The sequence below is a fragment of the Talpa europaea genome, assembly GCF_964194135.1.
Source record: "Talpa europaea genome assembly, chromosome: 11".
NCBI classification, from domain to species: Eukaryota; Metazoa; Chordata; class Mammalia; order Eulipotyphla; family Talpidae; genus Talpa; species Talpa europaea.
This window is the reverse complement of record NC_140078.1, coordinates 35,348,477-35,372,120: the sequence shown is the minus strand read 5'-3', so window position 1 is coordinate 35,372,120 and position 23,644 is coordinate 35,348,477. Positions and strand designations below refer to the sequence as shown.

The following is a 23,644-nucleotide window of genomic DNA, read 5'->3' as shown; positions in this document are numbered from 1 at the left end:
GATGGCCTGTGTTCTATCACCAGTCAGGGAGCTAACCCACATGGCACAGCGGACCTCTCCTGTCTTGCCTGCTGCTCCCCTCAGCAGTTTATTTCAGTAGATCTGCTTGATCTGCTCCCCACTTTGTCTCTGGTGAATTCTTTCACCTCCCATGCCTCTGGCCTGCACCCCAGTTCTTCTATGAAAAAAAAAAGACCCCTAGAGTGTGGACTGTACTTAATGGACTGATTGTAAGTGACTAGTGAGACTAGAATGAAAAAAATGCTCTAGTATCCTCTATCTTGCGGCACCTGCTCAGGAGGACACTAACTCCCATGGGTGGGGACTCTCAAGTAGCACAAAGGAGAGACTGTGTGGTAAGAAACCAGCCCTCCAGGGTCTCCCCAGTGGTGCAGCAGTTGAGCACTGGGTTGCAAAGCTGCCCGCAGCCTCTGCAGTGCCGGTTCGATCCCCGACCGCAGGGCGAGGGTCCCACATGGTGCACAGACCTCTCCTGCCTCCCGCTGCTCCCCTCAGCAGTGTACTTCAGTCCTTCTGTCTGTTCTGCTCCCTGCTCTGGCTCTGGTGAATTCTCTTACCCTCCCGTGCTTCTGACTGTACCCAGAGCTTGTATAAATAAATAAATAAATCTTTAAAAAAAAAAGAAAGAAAAGAAACCAGCCCTCTAGTTAAACATCATCAACAACTGTGCAGTTGTGTGAGCAGGCACCTCCTCCAGCCTGTTGAAGTCAAGTAGGTGATGGCCACATTGGCCATTTTCTGCATGTGGTTTCACCCATGACCTTGAACTAGAACTGTCCAGGATGTGACTGTTGGATGCTACCATTCAGAAGATGAACAAGATAATGCATGTTGGGCCTCCCCGGTGGCACAGAGGTTGAGCGCTGGGTTGCGAAGTTGCCCGCAGCCTCTGTAGCGCTGGTTAGATCCTTGGCCGCCGGGTGAGGGTCCCACATGGTGCGCAGACCTCTTCTCCCACTCCCGCTGCTCCCCTCAGCAGTGTACTTCGGTCCTTCTGCCTGCTCTGCTCCCCGCTCTGGCTCTGGTGGATTCTCTCACCCTCCCGCGCTTCTGACTGTACCCAGTGCTTGCATAAATAAGTAAATAAATAAATCTTAAAAAAAAAGATAATGAATGTTTTTGGTTTCAAGTCAATATATTTTGAGGTTATGCAGCAATGAATAATGTGGCATGAACAATGAAAGTCTGCAGACATCTGATCCATGGGTTTGGTCTTCTCTTAACCAGCTCTGGTCCCACCTTTTAGAACCCTAAATGGAAGCATAACTTACTGAATTTTACCTCCTTTCTTGTTATGAAAGAGACTGAAGAAATAAGCCAAGAACCTGGTTGCTATGTCCTGAAAAGGGGTGAGGGTCTGAGAGACTTCTCAAATGAAACTCTTGAAGCTTCCCCTTTATCATCACATGTGGGTTGGAAGGGTCTACGAGTGCTGGCAATCAAAATTGCAGTGATTCACCAGAGGATCCCAAGGAGCCAAAGGAACAGGGATTATGCTTTGAAAACAGTCAGGTACCTGCTTCTCTCTCCCACTCTTTCCAGATTAACATGTTGAATATCGGAAACAGTTTGGAAAGGAAATTAAGAAGGTATTTGACTTACTTCATGATGACAATGTAGATAAGATACATCAGCACAAGGACTAGTGACTCCCACCTGTATATAAACCAAGAATAGTTAATCAGAGGAAGTTTCCACAGAGGAAGTTTCCACAGGAACAATACACCAGGCTACCTTAAAAACACAGTTGATATGGGGCCTCCCTGGTGGCGCAGTGGGTTGAGCGCAGCGCTGTGAAGTTGTCCGCAGCCTCTGCAGTGCGGGTTTGATTCCGGGTTGGCCAGGGAGCTACCCACATGGCGCAGCAGACCTCTCCTGCCTTTCCTACTGCTCCCCTCAGCAATGTCTTTGGTCAGGCTGCCTGTTCTATTCCTCGCTCTGTCTCTGGTGAATTTTCTCACCTTCCCGTGCCTCTGACTGTATCCCAGTTCTTATATAAATAAATAAATCTTTAAAAAGAAATAAAATTAAAAAAAACACAGTTAATGTGAATGGCAGACAAACCTGCCAAACATTGCAAGGATAAGGCAACATGCAGACTGGTTACAAATATTTCCTGGTCTATAGTCATATTCTATGTGGCACAGAGCTTTCAACAATTTATCTCTTCTTTTTCTACTTAAAAGTAAAATGCTCCACCATACACAAAAATCAACTCAAAATGGATTAAAGAACTAGACATAAGACCTGAAACCATAAAATATATAGAAGGAAATATAGGCGAAACACTACGTGATTTGCACATCAAAGACATCTTTACAGACACATCACCCAAAGCAGTGATAGTGAAGGCAAAGATAAACAGCTGGGACTATATCAAATTAAAGAGCTTTTGCACAGCAAAAGAGACAATAACAAAAACAAAGAGAAACCCCACCAACTGGGAGAACATTTTTGCACCCAACACTAATGATAAAGGACTGATCACAAAAATCTGCAAAGAGCTGATGAGACTCAACAACAACAAAGAAAATAATCCAGTCAAAAAATGGGCAGAAGAGCTTAAAAGAAACTTCTCTGAAGAGGAAATGCAAATGGCCAACAGGCATATGAAAAAATGTTCAACATCACTTGTCATCAGGGAAATGCAAATCAAAACTACCATGAGATACCATCTTACACCAGTGAGAATGGCACATATTAAAAAAACTAGCAACAACAAATGTTGGCGAGGGTGTGGAGAAAAAGGAACTCTTCTGCACTGTTGGTGGGAGTGCAAACTGGTCCAACCACTGTGGAAAGCTGTGTGGAGATTTCTGGACCTACTAAACATAGAGCTTCCATATGACCCAGCAATTCCACTCCTAGGTATTTACCCAAAGGACACAGAAACATCAATTCCAAAGAACACCTGCACCCCTATGTTTATAGCAGCACTGTTTACAATAGCTAAGCTTTGGAAACAACCCAAATGCCCAAAAATAGATGACTGGATCAAGAAGATGTGGTACATATATACCATGGAATATTACTCAGCATTCAAAAAAGATAAACACATGCAATTTGCTGCAACATGGATGGCGCTGGAAGGGATCATGCTCAGCGAAATAAGCCAAAAAGAAAAAGAAAAATACCGGATGGTCTCACTCATAGCAGGAATCTAGAAAACTTAAATAAGGGACCAGGAAAATGAATAACTATAAGAAAGTGAAAATCAAAATCAACAAAAAACTATGAACCAGAGACACTTTTAGGGGGGCGGGGGCGGGAGGGGAGGGATTGGGGTCAGAATGGGGGGCTGCAATTGTATGGGGAATATAACAATAAAATTTATAAAAAAATAAATAAATAAAAAAAAAAAAGTAAAATGCTCCTTCTTCTCTGTTATTTCTCACTCCCAAAGAATTCTTTGAGCACGGCAAGTCTTCCACATCGTTGAATAGAGGTCTGTGTTTATAAATCTACCCACTGCTTAATCATTCACTAATACTATTGAGATAAATTTACAAAGGCACACTAGAGGAATTCATAGGGGGCAAGGGAGGGGTTGCTGTGTACACAAGAGCTAGGCATAAATAAAGGAGACAAACAGAGGAAGATGAGAAAGAACCTGGGCAGGGAACGTGCCAACAGGAAGCATAAGAATGAATGAATAGGAAAACAGTCAAGAGAGAAAGAAAAAAAATACCAAAACCCACTGGAATGTGCCTTGAATTACTGATCATTTGCGCACTTCTATTTTCTTCACTTTATTAACTTTCAGCTAAAAACCCAGGGAACCTGATTTCTAGGTTCTTTTTCAGCTATAGAATAAATTAGCCAGTTGAGAGAGTACTTCTGCCTTCTAGAAAAGGCTACTGGAGAATGGTCTATGAAGAGATTCCAAGTTTTGCCTTCTACTTTCTTTTTTCTTTTCAAGTTCCACATCTAGCAACTGATCCTAGGAAATAGGTGGCGGACTGTAAAAAAGCACACAGGGTTTTATTGCAGGGGTTTTATCCAAGTGAAGCATTGGGAAGCAAGATGGTAGTAAGATGGGGGACTGGGTTCTTAAGTTGTGATAAGTCCATAGATGGGCTCGCACAAATCCATGAAGAATGATTGTGCAGTGGTGTGTACATTTATTAGAGAATGTACTCAGGATGTTACTAAGAGAAGCAAAGGGTATCCACCCCCTTTTACTTCTGTTTCTAAACATCTCTAAGCAAACCTTCTCAAAGGATGGCATACACTCCATACTCCCATTCATTTAGGCAAATTTCTCTGATCTTTTTTTGTTTAGATAAAGAAAAAGTTTATTGAGGAGAAAAGGGACAGAAATCAAATTTCTCTAATCTTAACTTGCATATCCATTGGCACCCTGAAGCACTCATCATGGGCACCAGTGCCCCCATCTGCACAGCTCCATGGGTGATTCTGTCATCCTGTTCAATTTCTTAGCAGCATCTGAAGGCTGCCCACCTGCTTCCTTCATAATGCTCTCTCTGCTCCTGACTTCCGGAAGCCATACTCTTAGTTTTCTTCCTGTGCCCCTAACTTTTCCTCCCTTCCCCCAGTCCTCAGTTCAACCTCTAAGGAGGGGATCTTCTTCTCTGCTCAGCTACATGCTCTCCTTAGGTGTGACCACCCTATCCCACTGCTGTACACACCAACAGACGCATCCACACCACATGTTTCCCTGCCCAACCCAAACAGCCAGCAGCCAATTTGCCCCTTCATGTGGTACTTAAGAACATGTCGGGATAGAATTATTCTTTCCCTTCCTACTTTCATTCTTCCCTGAACTTTGCCATTTCAGTAAATTCTACCAGTTTTTGCTCAGTCACACCCCAAAATCTGGAAATCAATATGGAGGCCTCTTTTTATTCACCGCCACATTCAGCAGGACTCCACGTCCAAAATACTGCTGGTCCCTCCTCACCTCACTGAGTCTACCACAGCTTTAGTCTCAGAACTGGCTTCCTTGATGCTAGTGAATCATGCCATTCTTTGGCTTAAAATCATGCAATTCCTTTCCAACACACTTGAGAAAACAAAAGGCACCCTCTTCCTGCAAACGTGGTTCTTTTTCCTTCTTTTCCAGATCATCTTGTGTCCCTTCTGAATCCCACCACACTGGCTGCCTTTCCTTCTCCTGAGAGCCTTTGCAAGCACTGTTCCCTCTGCCAGGGAGACTTTTCCCTTCCTCACGGTTGGCTCCTTTTATCCTACAAATACCAGTTTTAATGTCACCTCCTCCAGAAGTCTTGCCTGCCCACGCCTTCACATTCTATCAGATGGCCGTTTGTGTTCTTTCAAACCTCTGATGGGTCTGTGATTATTTTGCTGTTTGCTCATTACTTAATTATATCTAATGCCTGTTTCTAGCAGTCACTTGACACCACTCCTCATTTCCTACCCTCCACCTCAGCTATTGGAGTTAATGTTTTCTGGAGACTGAGAATGGACTTTCTGACAGCTGATTCCCCCAAGCAGACACTCCACCAGCTGCCCACTGTTCCCTCCCCAGCTCAGAGAAGCCCACAGCTCATCTGTGCAGGGTGAGATTTCCTCTGAACTTCAATTTCCAGTTGCAAAATACCTCCAGTGGCCTGAACAGGGTTCTTATCAAAGCCAATGAATCTGGGGTGTAAACATAATTAGGAAAATCTGGGTTTTACTGCCGGCATCCATTTTGGAGGAGGCACCCAAGAGCTGAAGGGGTACCTTGTCATGGCTTTGAAGCATTAATAGCCAGAGGGTACAGACAATGACCTAATGGAACCGAAACATTGCAGTAAGGCTGTGTGAAGTCCAGCTCCTTCTAACAAGCGTATTTATACCTCCAATTTCTTTAGACATTACTTTTTTTTCACTAAAGAAGTGCTTTCCTTCATTGCAATATTAGAATGAGGTTCTCTTTGGTTATGTTTCAGGGATGGCTTTGAGATAGGGGTTCCCTGCTTTTGTTGACATTTCAGGTATGTGCTGCTGGCGCGCAGGCTCAGGGCTCACCAGGGCCTCCACACAGCACACGGGTGGTTGAGACGTTGCTCCTCCTTCTGCTTTCTGACCTGATGGTTTGATCATCATGTCCTGGTTCAAAAGTCTTCGGAATCCCTTCTCATATGACACTGGAGATGCACAAGCATCTCCAAATGACCCCATCATAACATGTCAACTGCCCGCCTCCTCTCTATCCTGAGAGAATCCCAAAGTCAAGGCTGCTTTTAGTGGTATGTTCTGTGGCTAGTTCTAGAGCAGAGCTTGGCATCCAGGGGATGCACAGCAGACAGCTGCGGGACAGGGCTGGAGGCACATGCAGACCTCTGAAGGCACCCAGGTTTTCCTCCCTGCCCCCGATATACTCTTCTCCCTCGGCCTCTCTTGACCACCTCCCACTCTGCTGTCCTCTGAGGACCCCATTTTATGGCATGAGCTGAGTTAGTTTTTTTCCTTTCCCACAAACCTCCATTTTGATCTATTTTCAACTGATCCCAGACTCCTGCCAAAGATTGTTCTTTCCTGGGTTGGAGGCTCCTCTCTGTTCTCGCCCTGAGGACATGGCTCCACTTTGCTAAGCACTGTCCAGAACAGTGAAAGCTAGCCTGGAAAAAGTTGCAGGGGCTATTCTCCAGGTTGTGTCCCCAGCCTCTTCCTTCTCTCCCAAAGTCACAACTTGAGGCCAAGTCTGAAGCTCAAGTTCTTCAAGTTCTTCTTAAAGAAATGAAAACATCACCAGGGATTCTTTAGTTTTCCTGCTGTACTTTCAGACTCATTGAAGATACATTCCAAATGCCTTCCGGCAGCACTGTGGGTCTCATGAGCTGTCGTTAAGGAGTCATGCATACAGATTCATATATTGCAGCAGGTGGACATATGGTGCTTTCTATTTTACATATCCTTTGGGGTCGGCATCCAGCTGAAAAGCACTCAGCGGATATTCCCCTGCCTTGTACCTGCTAACAGAACCCCACTACATTGAGGCAGCCACGGGGGATTCCTGGATCTTAAGGAGGGAATGAAGAAGAAATACACCCACAGCCCTTGGATAAGTAATGATTGGTCTAAATATGTAATCCTACTTCCTCAGGCCACTTATTGGTCAAGATAGACCCAGTTGTGACCAAAGAGATACAAGGTAGAAAGGTACTGGATAAAATAACCTAGGCAGCAGCACTCCTGCTCACCTGGGATATGCAGGTGTTTCTCTTCACCATCCATCTCCCTCTGCAAAGCAGGAGAGGCAGCAGCTCCCTTCCCAAGGCTGCCCGCCTGCGACTATGCAGGTCTCTCTTTTAGCAAAACTGTCCCTTTCAGGGGCAGCTCTTTCTGCCTGCTTGTGAACATGCAATCATCCTCGACTTCCCTTCCCTTATTATAATAAACCTTCCCTTTTGAATATATATATAAAAAAAGTAAGGGGAAGGGATAGGTCATATATATGGACTTCAATCCATACTTAATGGCTGGAACCACAGCAGCCATCTTGGAACCATTAGGGGAAGGCCAAGAGAAATTAAACCACTTATATTTGGGTACTTGTTATACAAGAAAAAGAAACGACTATTTCTTTAATCTATCGTAGCTGGTTGTCCATGGCCTGCCACCTTCTGACCACCACTGTGTGGCTGATGCAACTTATGAGGGAACACGGCTTCAGGTCAGTGAAGGAACCTAAGCTGCGTGTGATGGGGACACTGACTTTGTTCTCGTGTATTTGCACCAGACAAGGCTCATTTCCTCCAAAGAGTACTTTAGTTTCCAAATAAACACAACTGAAACTAGTTTCTTTTTTAGCATTTGGGGTGAGTTGGTTTCCTGCCCTGAAACTTCTAGGACATGCTGGGATGTTCTACAGCCAGCAGTGAATTCACTGTTTAAGCTACTACTGCAAGATGACCATTCCTTAATCGCACACAATGAAGAATCTGGCTCAAAAGAGAGAAATTAGGGCCTCCCCGGTGGCGCAGCGGTTGAGCGCTGGGTTGTGAAGCTGCCGGCGACCTCTGCAGCGCCGGTTCGATCCCCGGCTGCTCCCTGGCCACTGGAGGAGGGTCCCACATGGCGTGCAGACCTCTCCTGCCGCCCGCTGCGCCCCTTTGCAGTGTACTTCGGTCCTTCTGCCTGCTCTGCTCCCCGCTCTGGCTCTGGTGAATTCTCTCACCCTCCCGCGCTTCTGACTGTACCCAGTGCTTGTATAAACAAAAACAAAACAAACAAATAAAAAACATGCCTCTATTAAAAAAAAAAAAGTTGTTTAAAAGAGAGAAATTAGAGAAATCAATTCCTAGACATACCCTGTGCACAAAATAAACACTCATAATTAGCTGGGCAAGAAGGTAAGGGAAGCAGACAGTGAAACATATCTTCAAATTCAATATATTTTGTATTTAAATGGGCAGTTGAAATTCCTGAAAGTCCCAAAGCAGTGGTGCAAACTTTAATATCTCAGCCTCACTCAAGTAAAAAAATATTCTCTGTCAGCCCATCCACATAATAACAATAATTACATAGCAAGTCAGCAGTCTGGGAAAGATGTTCTGGGGCCACGAGAGCCCCCCATATTTCTTCTCTGTAGCTATGCCTGTGTATGACTTAGGTGCCAACCATCTCAGGCTAGAATAAAACATCCCCTGGAACTTGCAACTCATTTATCAATAGCTTTCGCATTCCCTTACTCATAATTTGCTGTACAGGAGCTCTAGTGCTCAGTCCGAGGGTCTGATGACCTCAGAATCTGGACCCAGTCCTACCATAGGACTGGGTCACCTACCGGATAGGAAGTTGGGAAGAAGACGCTGTTGCGCTCCACATCATCTGAAATATCCTAAAAGGGTGGGGCTGAAATAGGCTAATCATGAGCCCTCGTTCATCTCCTCTTGCCATGGTCCTCATCGGCAAAGCCAGGGAGATGGAGACCAGAACTCCCACGGACAAAGGTAGCCAGTACACCACCGTGGAGAGCCTTTCTTAAGGTTTTCTGCACAAAAGCAGTAGAAAAACTTTCGAGAGCAACTGTGAACATCATTTGTTTGTCTTGTTTGTCTTATCAAGGGGCAGCAACACCAAGCAGCACTTAAGCATCTACAGTTTGCCAGCGCAGAGAGGTGGTTGTGTTAACCATGCTATGCTCAGGCTGATGAGGATGCTTCTCACAGATTTCTTGGGCAACGCCAACCCTACCCGCCACCACCACAAGGGCCTGGTAGGTGGGTCAGTGTCACCACTGTCTTGAGGTGTTCTGGGGCAATTGATGCCTTTCAACCCATTCATCACCCTGACTCAAAGGACATTTTGTTTTTCATGGATCAGTATAGAGATTATATGTCTTTTTTTTTTTCCTGTTTAAGAATGTTACTTTTAATCAATGATGAACATGTCTACAATAGTGTTCCCAATAGGCCATACCATCTAGGTTTATGTAATTACACCCTATGATATTTGCACAATGGCAAAAATCTCCTGACAGACATTTTTTAGACTGTATCCCCATCATTAAGTGATACATTTATATATGAAGATATTTTGCCCTCACATTTTTTTGGTTAGGCTTATTTTTTTCAGTGGTTTCGTAAAGGGGCTCTTGTTATTCTTTAATGAAGATTTTAAAAATCATCATAATAAACTTCACAAAATGCTACTGACATTAGAGCATAGCAATAATGTAGCCAAATCACCTTATTTTACAACTATGGTGCATAAAGATTATGTCTTAAAGCAAATTCTGCTAGCATTGTGAAGAACATTTACTATCAATGTGACCCCACCACATTTTGAAAACCACAGAGAAATCCTAAGACACCAAGTTGTCACCAACAAAGGGCTAACACTCATTTAGCTGCAAGTCAAGACTGGTCACCTCTTTCCTTTTTCTAGTTCCTTCTTAGCTTTAAATAATACCTCAAAAATGTTCTCACTACAGTGGCATACCTCTCTATTCCTAAGATGTTATTTCATCCTATTTCTTCCAATAAATATTTGGGGAAAAAACAAGAATACACAACACACTCAATTTCCATTTCCATTTCAAACATACTTGACTTGCTCAGAAACTTTCTCAAAAATGGTGATTTGTACAGTTGATCCAAATGCAAAATATAGTATCTCCCTACATATTTCATTTTGCAAAATTTTTGATATGTCAAAAAAAAAAAAGACTGATTTTTCAGAACCCTAAGATCTTTAAAGCTAGGCAGAATTTTAACAGGTTAAAGGTCACTGAAGAGCTTCACTGCCTAGTTCCTAAGATACACATGGGAATTGGAATCTGGAGATGCAGTTTGGAAGCAATTTAAAAAGAGAAGTCAAATCTTTAACCACCACCGAGCAAATGGTTGACTTCAGAAAGGCATGGGTAAGCCAAGATGGATTACCCAAATGATAAAGACAGTGAGATACTAGGATCCCAAATGGAATCCACACCCCCAGTTGAAAGCAATGTCTCTGCCTATTGGAAGTTAATTAAATTTCTTCTTTGAGCTGGAGGGAACATGTCCAAGACATGCTAGTTACAAACTGTCACAAAATTTCCCCTTCTTTTCTAAACCCTAACTCTAGTCTTTGATACATACCCTTCTGGAACAGGGGAAATTGGAAGGGAACAGAGATACTTACCAGGAAACCTTTTCATCATAAATGAACTGTTAAAAAAAGAAAAAGACAGAAGATTAGACATATATACAAGCACACACGCACACCTTAGGGCTGCACACCCGTGTTGAGGTGGGAATCCAGATTGGGGCTGGATGGAATACAAGGCCCTTCTGCGCTGGTTTAGTTTCTGACTAGTGCTGGTGGAAAGAGGTGGCGCTGGCACACCGGGGTGGACATGTTGCAGAGAGGAGAAGCATCAGGCCATCCCATCCCTTCCTTCCATCCCAACTTCTGTCCAACAGTGGAGTGACAGGGAAGAACGACCAACCCGCTTTGTAGAGTGAGACTCATGGTTGAATTTTAGATCTGGAAAAGGATGTAGCACTTGGTGGGGCTTCTGGATGCAAGTCAGTTACAGGCCACCTGTGTGATGTCTACATGTCTGAATGCACCATGCAACACCACCAAGGTTTTATGCAAACACTTGAACTTGTAAGGACCCGATACTTTAATTTCAATTGATTTTTTAAAAAAGATTTATTTGTTTATGCATACAAGAACTGGGGTGTGAGCCAGAGGTGTGGGGGTGGGAGGATTCACCTGAGAGAGTGGAGAGCAGAACAGGCAGATCTACCAAAATACACTGCTGAGGGGAGCAGCAGGCCAGGCAGGAGAGGTCTGCCAGTGGGTTGCTCCCTGACCTGCTGGGGATCCAATTTCTGCTGCAGTGACTGGCAACAGCTTGATAGCATTGTCTTTAACCCCTGCGACACCAGAGAGGCCCTGTTTTGTTTTCTTAAAGGGATTTATTTTCAAGGTAAACTTTACAACACAATCAGAAGTACAGAATCAGCCTCACTTGCCACCGCATGTAGAGGGTTGTAGATGGTGAAAAACAAAAGTAGTAACAACACTGATTAACAGTCGTGGCTGGACACTCTTGACTGCTCACACCCTGGGCTACAGATCTGCCTTTTTTTGTGAAAGAAAAAAAATGAACAGGGGTCAGAAACAGTAAAAGACAAACAAGTGTGAAACTGAGATTCTCTCTCATCAGTTAGGATTCAGAGAGAATATTTCAGCTTTTGTTTAGTATCATCTAAAGTCATTTCTCACTTTGGGGGAGAAAACTTGTATAGTCCCGGCCCTTTGCTTTATCTAGGTAAATGGAGTTGCAGAGAACATGTGTTATTTTCCTGATCCACGCGCTGCAAGTTGGTTCTAGAACACAGGTCCTGGCTTTTAATTTCACGTTCTTTCCGTGACACACTCATTTGTGCAGATGGCATGTTGTAGAGACAGATGGAACACCTGCATCACATTGAAACAGGGAGCCAAGAGTTCAAAGTGCTTTGTTTCCCACTCACAGGACACACGAGCTCTGATTAGGATCATCTCTGAGGGGCCGCTCCTTCAGGGCAAAGGCCCCTGGGGTCTCCATGGTAGAAACGTGCAAGACAAGATGGAGCCAAGTGTCATTACCGCATGGAGAAGGTAGACTCAGCTAGACATGGGCATCTCCAGAGTACCCAGGTTCAAATCACCACCAGGGGTGAGAGAAGCAGAGAAAACCTCAAAGATGCACAGGATCCAGCTCAGAAGGCCCCTAAAGACAGTCTCCAGTTCTCCAGAGGTCCAAAGAGGAGAAAGCAGCCATACTTACTTGTAACTAGTTCTTCTTCACAATATATAGGAAAATATGTCAGTTTCATTAGTTTTGTAACTCTCATCATGTTAAAAAAGTTGACATTTGGATGGAAATGTCAAATTAGAATGGGAAGAGAATGAAACAAAAGAAATATTCCCCCAATCCAGATCGGACGGTGTGCAAGCTACTCCCTGCAGGTATGCCCAGCTGCTGTGGCCTGATTGCCAACTTTAAAAAAAATTGTTGTCAAATCACAGAACAGAACAAATTATTTAAGTTGGAAACCAGTTTCTATTAATTGAAGTTAATTCAATATCAGTCTTGGGCAGCGGGTTGGAACAATCAATTCATAGCCACTTAAGAGAGGAGGAGATGCTGGGAGAGTTTATTAGAGCAGCAATTAAATTTTTGTCTATCAGGGAAGGCAGGCAATACTCTATAACATGAAAGCAGCTTTTAGGAAGCCCCAGCTCTCTGTGGTCTGCTGTACACATGGGCACAGGTCAGTATGCATTTAGCTACTATTTCAATAACCATATCAATGAAAAAAATTCAGACGGAACTTAATTGAACAGAATTTACAGGGAGCACAGTAAATCAGAGAAATAGTGGAGCAAACCTGGATGAGAATGGATAAGATATACAATTAAGACAGAGCACCATGAGCCTAAGGTCAAGATGATGGCTGGGGCTGGCAGTTGGCAGGTTGGGGACAGGCATATGGTTCAAGGAGGGCAAGAGAATGAAGCTGTCTCACTTTAAGTACTAAGAAATGGTGGAGACCTGGAACCCCCTGAATAACTGATGCAGTGATTCACATCACTCAGAGCCAGGTGGTCTCGGCTCCCCTGTGGTTGCTGAGCAAATAGTTTGGGTTTTATCCCACTGTGTAAGGGTGGATAAATGAGAGGACTCAAAGGAATAACAGGATGGATAAACTGGGCTAGAAATCAGGAATTAAGGAACTCTAAAGGCAATCAGGCTCATTATGGTGAGAATGGAGGTGGAATATGAGCAGGGAGCTGCGTCCAGCATACGTGGTGTTTGGAGGCTTCCAAGCAGCTGATGGTTGTCATTCCAGACACTGAAAATGAGGACATTGGCACTTTTTGCAGAACATTCCTTTAGAAGAGTACATTACAGGTCATCTTAATGGAGGCCTGGAATCACCTTTTCTGAAAACTCAATATGACAAAGACGGGCAGCTCCGCCTGGACGTTGTTTATAGTTACGGGGAAGGTGATTCATTACAGATTTTCTTATTTTATTTTCTCATGACAAGTGCTGCACCTATTTCTGTATTTTCACGCTCTATATGTGAGTTAAAGAAGATGAAACAACTTTTCCCAACTTTTACAGCAATATTATAAGGGTAAAAGAAAATTTGATTATCATTTACATGAGTGATTTGAAATAAGAAACCTCATCCCTGTTCCACTTGGTTACCACTAGGTGGCGCTCATGTCCCAGCACTCCCTTCAGGTCGCTCTGCCAAGACACTGAGGTGGAAATGAAGTCAGGCCAAGTCCATTTGCGCAACTCCATTAAATCTCTGAAAGGAGGGCAAGCCCCTTAAAAGACAGAAAGTCTCTTGAAGGAGACTTCAGCCAAAACACTGCTGTCACGGGGCAAGGTGATGCTCTGAAGGCAGTTCCTGCCTGGTAGTTTGAATTGGGGACAGGTAGGTGTGTGATCTTGGGTCACACTCAGTCCCCATGTTGTGCTGTTCTTAAGGGGCTTGCTGCTACTGTCTTTGGAGCTGATTCACCCATTTCCCAGTGGCAATTCTGAAAACACATCTGGGGTTAGCAACTCTCTTCTCTGTGTTTTTCCGGTTGTGTCTGGGACAAGCACCCTGGGCTAAGTTCGTGGCACTAAGTGATTTTTGGGCCCCAGATAGGCAGGTGAGGGGAACCTGCCCTCTAAGCCACATGACATTTATCCAAAGCTGCCCTGGACTTCACCCTAAGCTTTCCTTGTGAGCTGCAGCTAAGCTAAATGTGAGTGCATAGGAGAGAATTTGAAAAAACACCCTTTTCCTCTAGACCTCAGAGAAATGGCCAGGTACCATGGAAACGAGCATTTCAGCATTAATGTCTGATCTCGAATTCTTCCATGCCAGAAAGGCTTGTATCAGGCAGGTGAAAATCCCCAGATGACAGAGCATCCCCAGAAACTGTAAGGGTGGGTGCTCAAGACGTAATAGCCGGGAGAAGACAAGGAGTTGCTGCCTGGGTGTGGGGGCAGGAGTGGAGAGGCTGTCCCCACTCCCTGCATTTTTACTGTGAACTAAAACCGTGGTGCAGGGACTGCCACATTTCTGAAGCTAAGATTTCATGACTTACATTATCATCATTAGTACTGTTTGAATTTTAACTGGTAAAAATAATAGGAGAAAAGTAACACCATAATTGCTTTCAAGAGAGTGAAACCTTGAAAATCTCTCTTCCGTTGCTGGAAATAGAAACTGTCCCCATAGACTTCTCATTCAACAAGCAGAGACCTCAGGACATCTGCCCAGATGGGTTCTGACCTTCAAGGCCTAGGGGTGCAGGTGGCTGAGCTGAGGCCATGATGATTACATCTGGGGACAGGAATTGGATGGACTACATAGAAAGTGGCTGTTATATACAGATGTGGTTCATATATTAAAGCTTAACAGGAATTCGGACATTAGGTTCTCCAGAAAGTTGACTTTATGTGGAGGGGGCTTCAGGGGACAGGAAATCAAGATTCCCTAAAGGCAGAACTTGAGCAGAGAGGGTCAGCTCGTATCGATCCGTAGGGGCTACAGTGTGAAGACAAAGGTATAAGAGGACGGCTTTGTGATACAAGAGATGAGAATTGCTAAACCGAAAGGACTGTATTTACTAAGAAGTGCAAAACCAAACACAGACACATAAGTAAAATTTCTAAATTGTTCTCTTCAAAGAAGAGGAGGAGCACCTCTCTGCACCCTCAGTTCAGGGACCTCTCTGCATCCCCAGTCTGGCTTTCCTGCTTCTGTGTTCCAGAGGCAAATAGAAGGAGGGCCCAGCTCCCTAGCTTACCTCAGTATCATTTAAAGCAGGCACTTCCTGTATTTTACACTCATAAAGGGTTGTAAACCAGTATTACCTTAATAAAAAGTCATTTAAAAAAATAAGACTGGTGCTTTGTTCTCTCAATGACAGGGATATAAAAAGGGTGGAATCTTTGACCATAGCTGATTTAAGGAACTCAAAACTTCTTTTATATTCATGCCCTGTGATAATTCTCTAGCTCCCGGCATTATTTCCATTTTTCTGGGAGAGCCGAGACATAATGGGGTGCCATGAGTAGAAGTGCCTCAACACCACTAAGTTGGAGAGAGAAGAGGGAGTTCCCAGTGAGGAGGGAGAGATTGAGCGGGGTGAGAGCAGAGTGGCAGGGTTGTGGGGGCCACCATGGTGTCAGGGATGGTCGTCAACCTCACTCTAATGAGTCTTTTCTTCAGGGTGTGATAGAAAGATTTCTAGATCATTTAAGATAAGGTGTCTAGAGAGGGAATTGCAGGAATGTGGAGGTGTTTCCTTCTGTCAGAATATGTGAGTAAAGCAAGCACAGCAGAGACCCTCTTTAATAGTACAGCATATGGATGAGGTCAAATCTGCAAGAGTTCAAATACTGTGAGAAGCAGATGTTATTGGAGGGAAATCTGCAATTCTTTGCTGGGGTGGAGTAGATATACCATCTTAGATGCCTGCCCTGATAAACCTTGGGAGTTGTAGCTCCCTGACCTTGTAGCTCCTTGACCTTGGACAAACTTCTGGAGCCTTAGTTACACCATTTGTAAAATGGGACTGATAACAGTTAGCTCATATAATCATGAGCATTGAACTATTATAGAAAACCTTGATTGACACACCCAACATTGTAGATGCTCCTATAGTAAATACCAAGTCTGTGGTTGTTCAAAACAATAGATGCCTTTAAGAATGCAGGTGCATTTTCTATGGAAGGACCTCTTTAGAACTATCTAATATGGCAGGCATTAGCTACATATCAGTTTCAACAATTTTTTAAAAAGATTTATTTATTTATGGATACAAGAGCTGGGATACAGTCCAGAGCAAGTCTGGACTTGCTCTCGGGGTGAGGGGGTGTGGTGAGAAGATCCATCAGAGATAGAGTGGGGAACAGAACAGACAGACTGACTGAAATACACTGCTGAGGGGAGCAGCAGGTGAGATAGGAGAGGTCTGCCTCGCCATGTGGATATCTCCCTGGCCAGCCAGGGATCGAACTTGTGCTGCAGAGGCTGTGGATTTCTTCATAGTGCGGTGCTTAACCCCTTGCGCCACCAGGGAGGCCCTCAATTTCAATTAATTCAACTGAAATTCAGTTCCTGGGTCTTGCCAGCTGCACTTCAAGAGCCCAACAGCCACATGTGGCTAGAGGATGGCGTACTGGAAAGTGCAGGTGAAGATCACTTCCATTCCTGCCCAAGTTCTGCAGGACAGCACTGCCTAGCTCATCTCTGGCAGCTGCATCGGCTAACTTGTCCCCAGGGGACCCCCTTCATGGGGATATTCCTGAGAGCCCTCTGAAGGAAGAGGGAGGTGATGCCTCAGATGAGCCTCACCGCTGTGCTGGCTCTCAGGCTGTCTCAATCGGTGCCATCAGCCCACCTGGCCCTCCTCCAGGGAGGCATCACTTGAGAGTCTGGCTTTGTGAGCCAGTCCAAGTTATCTGGAACCTGTCCCAGAGCCTATCCAAGCCACACCCCAGAGGCTCCCTTCTCCTAATGCTTACAATACCCCATCTCAAAACAGAGATGAAGGGTAAAAATAAAGCATTCTCTTTAGGGCAGCTGTTAGGCTGATGCCTGTAATGAATCATTTGCATTTATGTAAATTACATGATTATGTAAATTACAGTAACATTTCAATAAAAGAAACTGGCAGGCCTGCTGGATAGAATTTGGAGAAAGGGTAGGCAGGGGAGTTGGAGCTGTCCATGGTCAAGTTTTTGGGTGGGAAGAAGCAGCAGCAGGGTCTGTAACAATTTCTAGACTACCTATTGGGCAGATACCACAGGAACATGTTCTAAAGAACCCAGAATAGTCCCAGATTAAAAGGTGACACCACTTGGGCCACACCCAGCTTCTCCAGGACCTGATGTTTCACTATAGAGAAGGTCACCAGGGCTTAGGGGAAGGTCATTGATAAATAAACCGTGTGCATTTGAAATTGTAATTGTTGTAGACAATAAATAATGGGTTCTTAATTCCTTCTGCTTTTCCTAAATATCAGCAACAGTAACAACAAACAAACTAGAAAATAGCACAGAGCAAATATTAGGTGAAACCCAAATACCAAAGTGAATCAAGTCCTTGTTTCTAAGTTAACTATTTTAATAGTAGGTTTCAGAATGTATGTGCTTTGTCTTCCTCCTATGCATCTGCAGTTTGGCCCTGTACATCTGCATCTGCTTCCATTTCAGCTGTTTCATGATTCAGGTTATAATGACTCTATTAGCATCTCCAGGTCAGTGGCCCTAAGCATCCCTGGAGAAGCTGTCTGTCCTGCCACTTGGATCCCCAGGCCCCACGATGATCCCCAGGATGGGGTTCCTCTGCTTAGGTTTAAAGGCCTCTTGCTGGGAGATATATATATAGAAGCACCATCTGGCCTCACTTAGTCTGGACTTGCTCTCTGGGTGAATGAACTTTTCATTGTATAACCCCCCAGGGACCAGAAGTTCTATCTTCTGAATGTTTCAGAACCACAAAATCTTAGCACTTAAAAATAAATTAATGGTATCAGATGGTTTCACTTATGTGTGGAATAGAGGGAAATCAAACAAAGGGTCAGGAGAAAGACAAAACTTGGAAGCTGACCATGACTCTGAGGCATCCAGCAGGGGAGGGGGAGGAAGAGGGGTTAACACATGGGAGGGGAGCACAAGGTACTGGGGTAATGAATCAGGGGTACTGTGGTGGTGGGAAAATGATGAGGACTACACCTGAAGGGAAATATCAAATGCTGTACAAAAATTAACAAAAATGTAAGAAAATAAATAAATTCAGTTAATTAAAAATTATTTGGGAAGGTTGGTAATTGGGACATGGAGGAAGGACTTCTCAACATGGTAATTTTAGGTGCTCACTGTCAGTCCTGTAGAGAAGCTTAGTATTACAGAAGGAAGATCAGAAGAAGAGGGATTTTGTTAGCAAGTCAGTAAGGGCAACATAGAAAGAGGAGAAAAGGAGACCTTGACAGATGTGAGCAGCAGCCTGGGCTGTGGCATGGAATAGACCCGGGGACACTGACAAACCTTTTCTAAGTGCTGGGCCTGGTTACAAGACTGTTTGACTCCTCATGTTGATTTTAAGCCTCATGGCAAAATGAGCCTGAGGATGAACAGCAGAGACCCACATAACCAATCTGCCATGATGCCTTTCCTCTGAGAATCTCAAAACTGACTCTAGAATGAATCACTGTCAGGCAACAGATGACTATCTCAAGGAAATAGGGTCCTCATAGTCAAGGCTGAGCTTCTCATGGTGCAGTCTAGTGCCATGAGCATAGGTCCCCTGGAGGCTGGCAGAAGATTCTGGCTCAAGAGCAATTTCTGAGCTTTTATACCAGAACCTATGAATTAAATCTCTGGTGCCACGTTTTAAGTTAGCACACTGAGTGTTTCCAGTGATGTTGCAGGAATACCAGTCTAAGTAAAAAACACCAAGACGAAACCCCGAGGACTCAAACTTTATCTTTTTCATTACAGCTTAACAGTAGAGAAATGTAATTTTTCTCAAAATCATAAAACTCTAGGCTTGCCATCTGGTCTGTAAATATACAATCCAAATCTTTAGGTAACAGCAAAGAATCATTTGCTTTTGCACTTTCCTGCTTTCTGAGGGAAATCCAGAGCTGCCAGCTCCTGTGTGTTGGGCTGGCTCAGCTCTGCGATTTATCCAGTGCACACACGGGGGTGGAGGAGGGTGAAAGTGGAGGGGAGTAAGGCAAGTGGGTGGTAGCTGCCCCCAGAGACAGGGGTCCGGGGAGTGTCCCTGTAGCCCGAGGAAGCAAAATCGCTTTACTGTTTCACACATCATTAGCAACAGTTACATTTATTCTATCTTGGACATGTCCAGATAAATTTGGGAGAAGATGAGTTATTTCACACGTCATCCAGGAGGTGTCTATGTTGAGAACAGAATGAAGCTGAAGACAGAGAAAGAAGCTGCCCCGGGCAAATTTGCTGTTGGCAGTGGACGTCCCAGGGCTGCGGGCATCCTGGCCCAGTGCTGACTGTCTTGTGTCTTTACGAGAGTGGCTGTCTCAGGAATTCTCAGGGTTCTGTTTATTTCCACTATCTTTTTTGAGAAAAGTAACTTTCAAAAATCATCCTAAAAATGCCCTAAAGGCAGAAAATCTGAGTGCAGGGAGTAGCAGGTCTGTACGTGGCAGGACAAAGCTAACTGCACACAGCATTTGAGAATCTGACCTGAGGGAAGCAGAAGAGTCTTCAAGGTTTGGGTTGAGAACTCCTTTCCCACAGATGACACGGAGTCCAAGACCACCGAAGTCATGTGTCCTTGAGCCTACTAACCAGGACTTTAACAGACGTAGCATGTCTTCAGTCCCAATGGGGTATAGCTGAACGCTCTGCAACTTGGGGTGCAGCCTGACCCTCCTGATTACCAATGGCCCCTTGAATGAAGGGACTGTGGTTGCAAACCCAAACTCTTCACTCTAGGGAACTGCTGCTGGTTGAAGAATCTACCTGCCCCCTTGTGGAAATTCTCATATCAAACATGCACTTTAGCTTATTTGTAGAGATTTGTAAGTAGATAATCTACAGTAAGTGGTTTATGAACAGGTGAGTAGAGCCTTTAGGGGGTAAATCCTTTTTGGTAGGTAGGAAAACTAAGACCTGGAGAGGCTGATTTCTCCAAGGCAACCTGTTAGACCCAGGAAGGATGGTGAGGGCCCAAAATCAGTTCTCCCAACTCCCATGTCAGTCTTCTTTCCAATTTGCCACTCTTCTCCTGGACAGCTTGCCTTGCCAGCTTAAGGGATTTGGGTTTGTCCCTACAGATGGCATGGATCCGCTAAACGAGGGGCTCCAGGGGTGAGTGGGAACCTGGAGGAGAGGAGTCAGTGACAATGATGCCATACTGACCTGCGATGTATTGCATCGATTCAGACCAGAGGGCTAGAAAGTCTCAGGTGAAGTGGGCTCTGTAGGGCGCATTGGGGGGATTTTTTATGAGATGAAAATCTCCAGAACAATTAAGTCAGATGAGGATGGTGGGAGTTGGGGAAAAGCCAGTTCAATATCATTCCCGGGGTAGAGCCGCAAGACTGGCATAGGGGCTGAAATACAGAAAGAGTGTTCACTTTGGGGAAAATCATTCAAGTTTAGAGACATGTTGAGGTTGGGACATGAAGCTGTCTCTGCAGAGTTGTTTATCTGACATGTCCAAGACCTCAGGGAGATAACACTGCTAGGAATACAATGAGAGGTTCTGTACAGGGGTAATCATGGCAACGGGGGGCTTTAGGAGAGGCAGGCGTCTCCTGGGAGAGCATGTCTAGTGAGAAGGGGGAGAAGTAAAGGCTAATACCAGGACACTGACCGGAAGGGAGTTACAGGGGAGCCTGTGGGGAGAGGGGGGAATCACAGAAACACAGCGTGGGACTCTGTTGGAACCAGCTAACTAGAGTGTGAACTGTTCTGAGCACCAGTTCTGGGACTGGGGTTCTGTGTCATCAGAGTTGCTGGAGGAAAGAAAATCGCCCTGTGCTTCGACACGCATTCGCTCAATCAAGCAGAGTCCTTGAATTCCGTATGTCCTTGCATGACCCCGACTGGAGAGAAGGACCATCGAGGGTTAAGTGGAAAGAGAATTCAGGTGAGGCGTCCATCACACACTTACCACGATGAGTGCAACCACGGACAGCGTGTAGTAAATGGAGTCCCGCAGCAGGCACCAGGAGGAAAGAGCCACAACCTGGAGGGACAGGGGAGGGGAGACAGTCAGACACAGGAATCACACTGGACAGAGGAGGAAGCACGGATCTGGCACCACCTAGTGTTTCCGTCTCCTGTCCTTAACGGTGTCAGCCAGCTAGTTGAAATTAACTTATTGGAGGTCCTTTGATGGATGAGTCTAGATCCTTTGAAAAGCAGGTGCCAGGATGGGATTAAATCTCAACAGTTTTATTAGCGGAGGCACCATGAGTGAAAATGGGGGAGGCTGAAGAGATTGGAAGGATCTCTTCAACATGACCAGGGCCTGACCCCAGGGAAGGAGAGAGTGAAGTTGGGTGGATGCCTCCTGGCCTGCTGGGCAGCCTGAAGAAGTGTTCAGCAAGACTGAAGGGGACCTTGGGTGTCCTATTGCCACGGGAGTCCTGAGTCTCAGGAATAGGCCAGCCTCAGCACCGCTAATGTCAAAGGAATATGAGGAGCCTGTCCTTGTGGAGCAAGCCCCAGAGCAGGGCAGCTGCTGTTTATCAGAAGAGGCATGGACAAGCAAGGGAATTTAGACCCTTTCTGACCCTGCTCTTTCATCTCTATTATAGGACTGACCTTGTCTGCATGTGAACCCTGGTTTAATCAGAATTTTTAGAAGACTGATTTGCATATTGATCTGGAGAAAATGTTGTCCTTAGCAAGCCGGAGAAATCCCTTTAAAGATATGAAGGCTCTGTTGAGCCTAGGCAGTTGGTATCCTGCCAGAGACATGGCCAGCCTTGGCCTGTTATGTTCAGACTTCCTGCAGTAGAAATTGGCCTCTAGGTATGATGAAGGAAGGGGCCTGGGCTGGGCATTGTGTGGAGTGATGGTGGAGATGGGGAGGAGCTGTGGCTGCCAGGATAAGACCCCTGTTCTGGAGGAATAGTCATTTCTCCTTAGCAAGACCTTCAAAGCCCTTCAAAGCCCTTCAAAGTGGGGATATTATGTAAAAGGGGTCAATTGTATGGATGGAAATAGGACTTTTGGTGAAAGCATAATGGAGCATATACAGATGCTCATATATGTCTGTACACCTGAAACCTATGCAATGTTACAAATGAATGTTGCATCAACTAAAAGAAGAAAAAAAATTTAACAAGTGTCCCAAATCTCTGTCTCTGAGGGACTCTAGGTATGTTTTCTCTGTTTTGCAGAGTAGGTTCATGTTGGCAGAGCTTCACAAAGAAGTCAGGGAGCGTTTGTAGTGTTGTGTTGGGGTGGTTCCTGGGCTTCACAACTCCTGCCTATCTGCAAGAGTGTGGACTACCTCACAGCCACAGGACACAGCTGTCTGCCTTTGCCCTTGACCTTGTAAGTGAAAGAGGACACAGTACATGTCCACTCTCAGCTGGGCCAATGACAGGCATATGCTGCACCAAAGACAATAGAAGAGAGGATTCCAGGACAAGGTATCCTTGGTGCCTTTTCTCTCCCTGTGTCAGTCTATAAAGAAAAGATCAGGCAAAGTCAAACCACACTGGATTCAAATAACATGAAAGATATGACTTAAATAGAACCATAAATGAATAATGAGGCCAGTCTCTTTCCATTAACACATTCTTCCACTTGTTATATGGACACTTAGGTATTTTCCATTGCTAATTTTCCCTTATTAGGATTTTTTTTTTTTTTTTACAAATTTTCTTTGTAGCTTTTTTTTTTTTTTAAAGATTTATTTATTTATACAAGAGCTGGGGTACAGGCCAGAGGCACGGGAGGGTGAGAGAATTCACCAAAGACAGAGCGGGGAGCAAAACAGCAGACAACTGAAAGCACTGCTGAGGGGAGCAGCAGGCAAGACAGAAGAGGTGTGCCGCGCCATGTGGGTATCTCCCTGGCTGGCCAGGGATCAAACTGGCACTGCAGAGGCTGTGGACAGCTTCACAGTGCTGCGCTTAACCCACTGTGCCACCTGGGAGGCTCTTATTAGGATTTGTATTTGCAGGTTTAAGTTACAGACAATGAGGCTGGCAAGAGAGGGCTTATCCCCCCCCCAAAAAAAAATCACATTAAGACAAATATCCTTTACTGTTTTATCTTGTTCTTCTTGTAATCTCAAATCTTAGAATCCATGGTCACTACTCACCAACTGTAGCGTGGATTAAATTGGACTAGACTGTTCATTATCCAAGAGGTCAAAAGGTTGTGAATATTTACTCAATTTATTATAATTAAGCAAATGGACTTAAAAATTGTGGCAATTATCAATTGTGAATTTCCTTAAAAATATCACTTGGGTTTTTAGTTAAAAGTGAAAGACTGAACATATACCATTATTTTTGCTCTTTCTTGTTATTCTATAACTTGATAATAGTAAAGAGATTTTAAAAAGACAAAAACCCACAAGGAAGAGAATAGAAGAGTTTATCAGAGCAATAAAATTTTCAAATCAAGAAAGCAGGTCATTTA

At 44.6% G+C, this 23,644-nt stretch overlaps 1 protein-coding gene across 1 annotated transcript in view; it reads right to left on the bottom strand.

Moving 5' to 3' along the window:
- The window catches only part of SLC24A3 (solute carrier family 24 member 3), a gene marked incomplete at its 3' end in the record, with an annotated part of 433,413 nt that overhangs the window by 43,694 nt on the left and 366,075 nt on the right, over window positions 1–23,644 (bottom strand). Inside the window, exons 6-8 of the mRNA XM_084247026.1 lie at window positions 21,153–21,227; window positions 10,618–10,643; window positions 1,624–1,677 (exon numbers count right to left, since the gene is read on the bottom strand). Coding sequence (XP_084103152.1) covers window positions 1,624–1,677; window positions 10,618–10,643; window positions 21,153–21,227 — 155 coding nt within the window. The remainder of the gene's footprint in view (window positions 1–1,623; window positions 1,678–10,617; window positions 10,644–21,152; window positions 21,228–23,644) is intronic.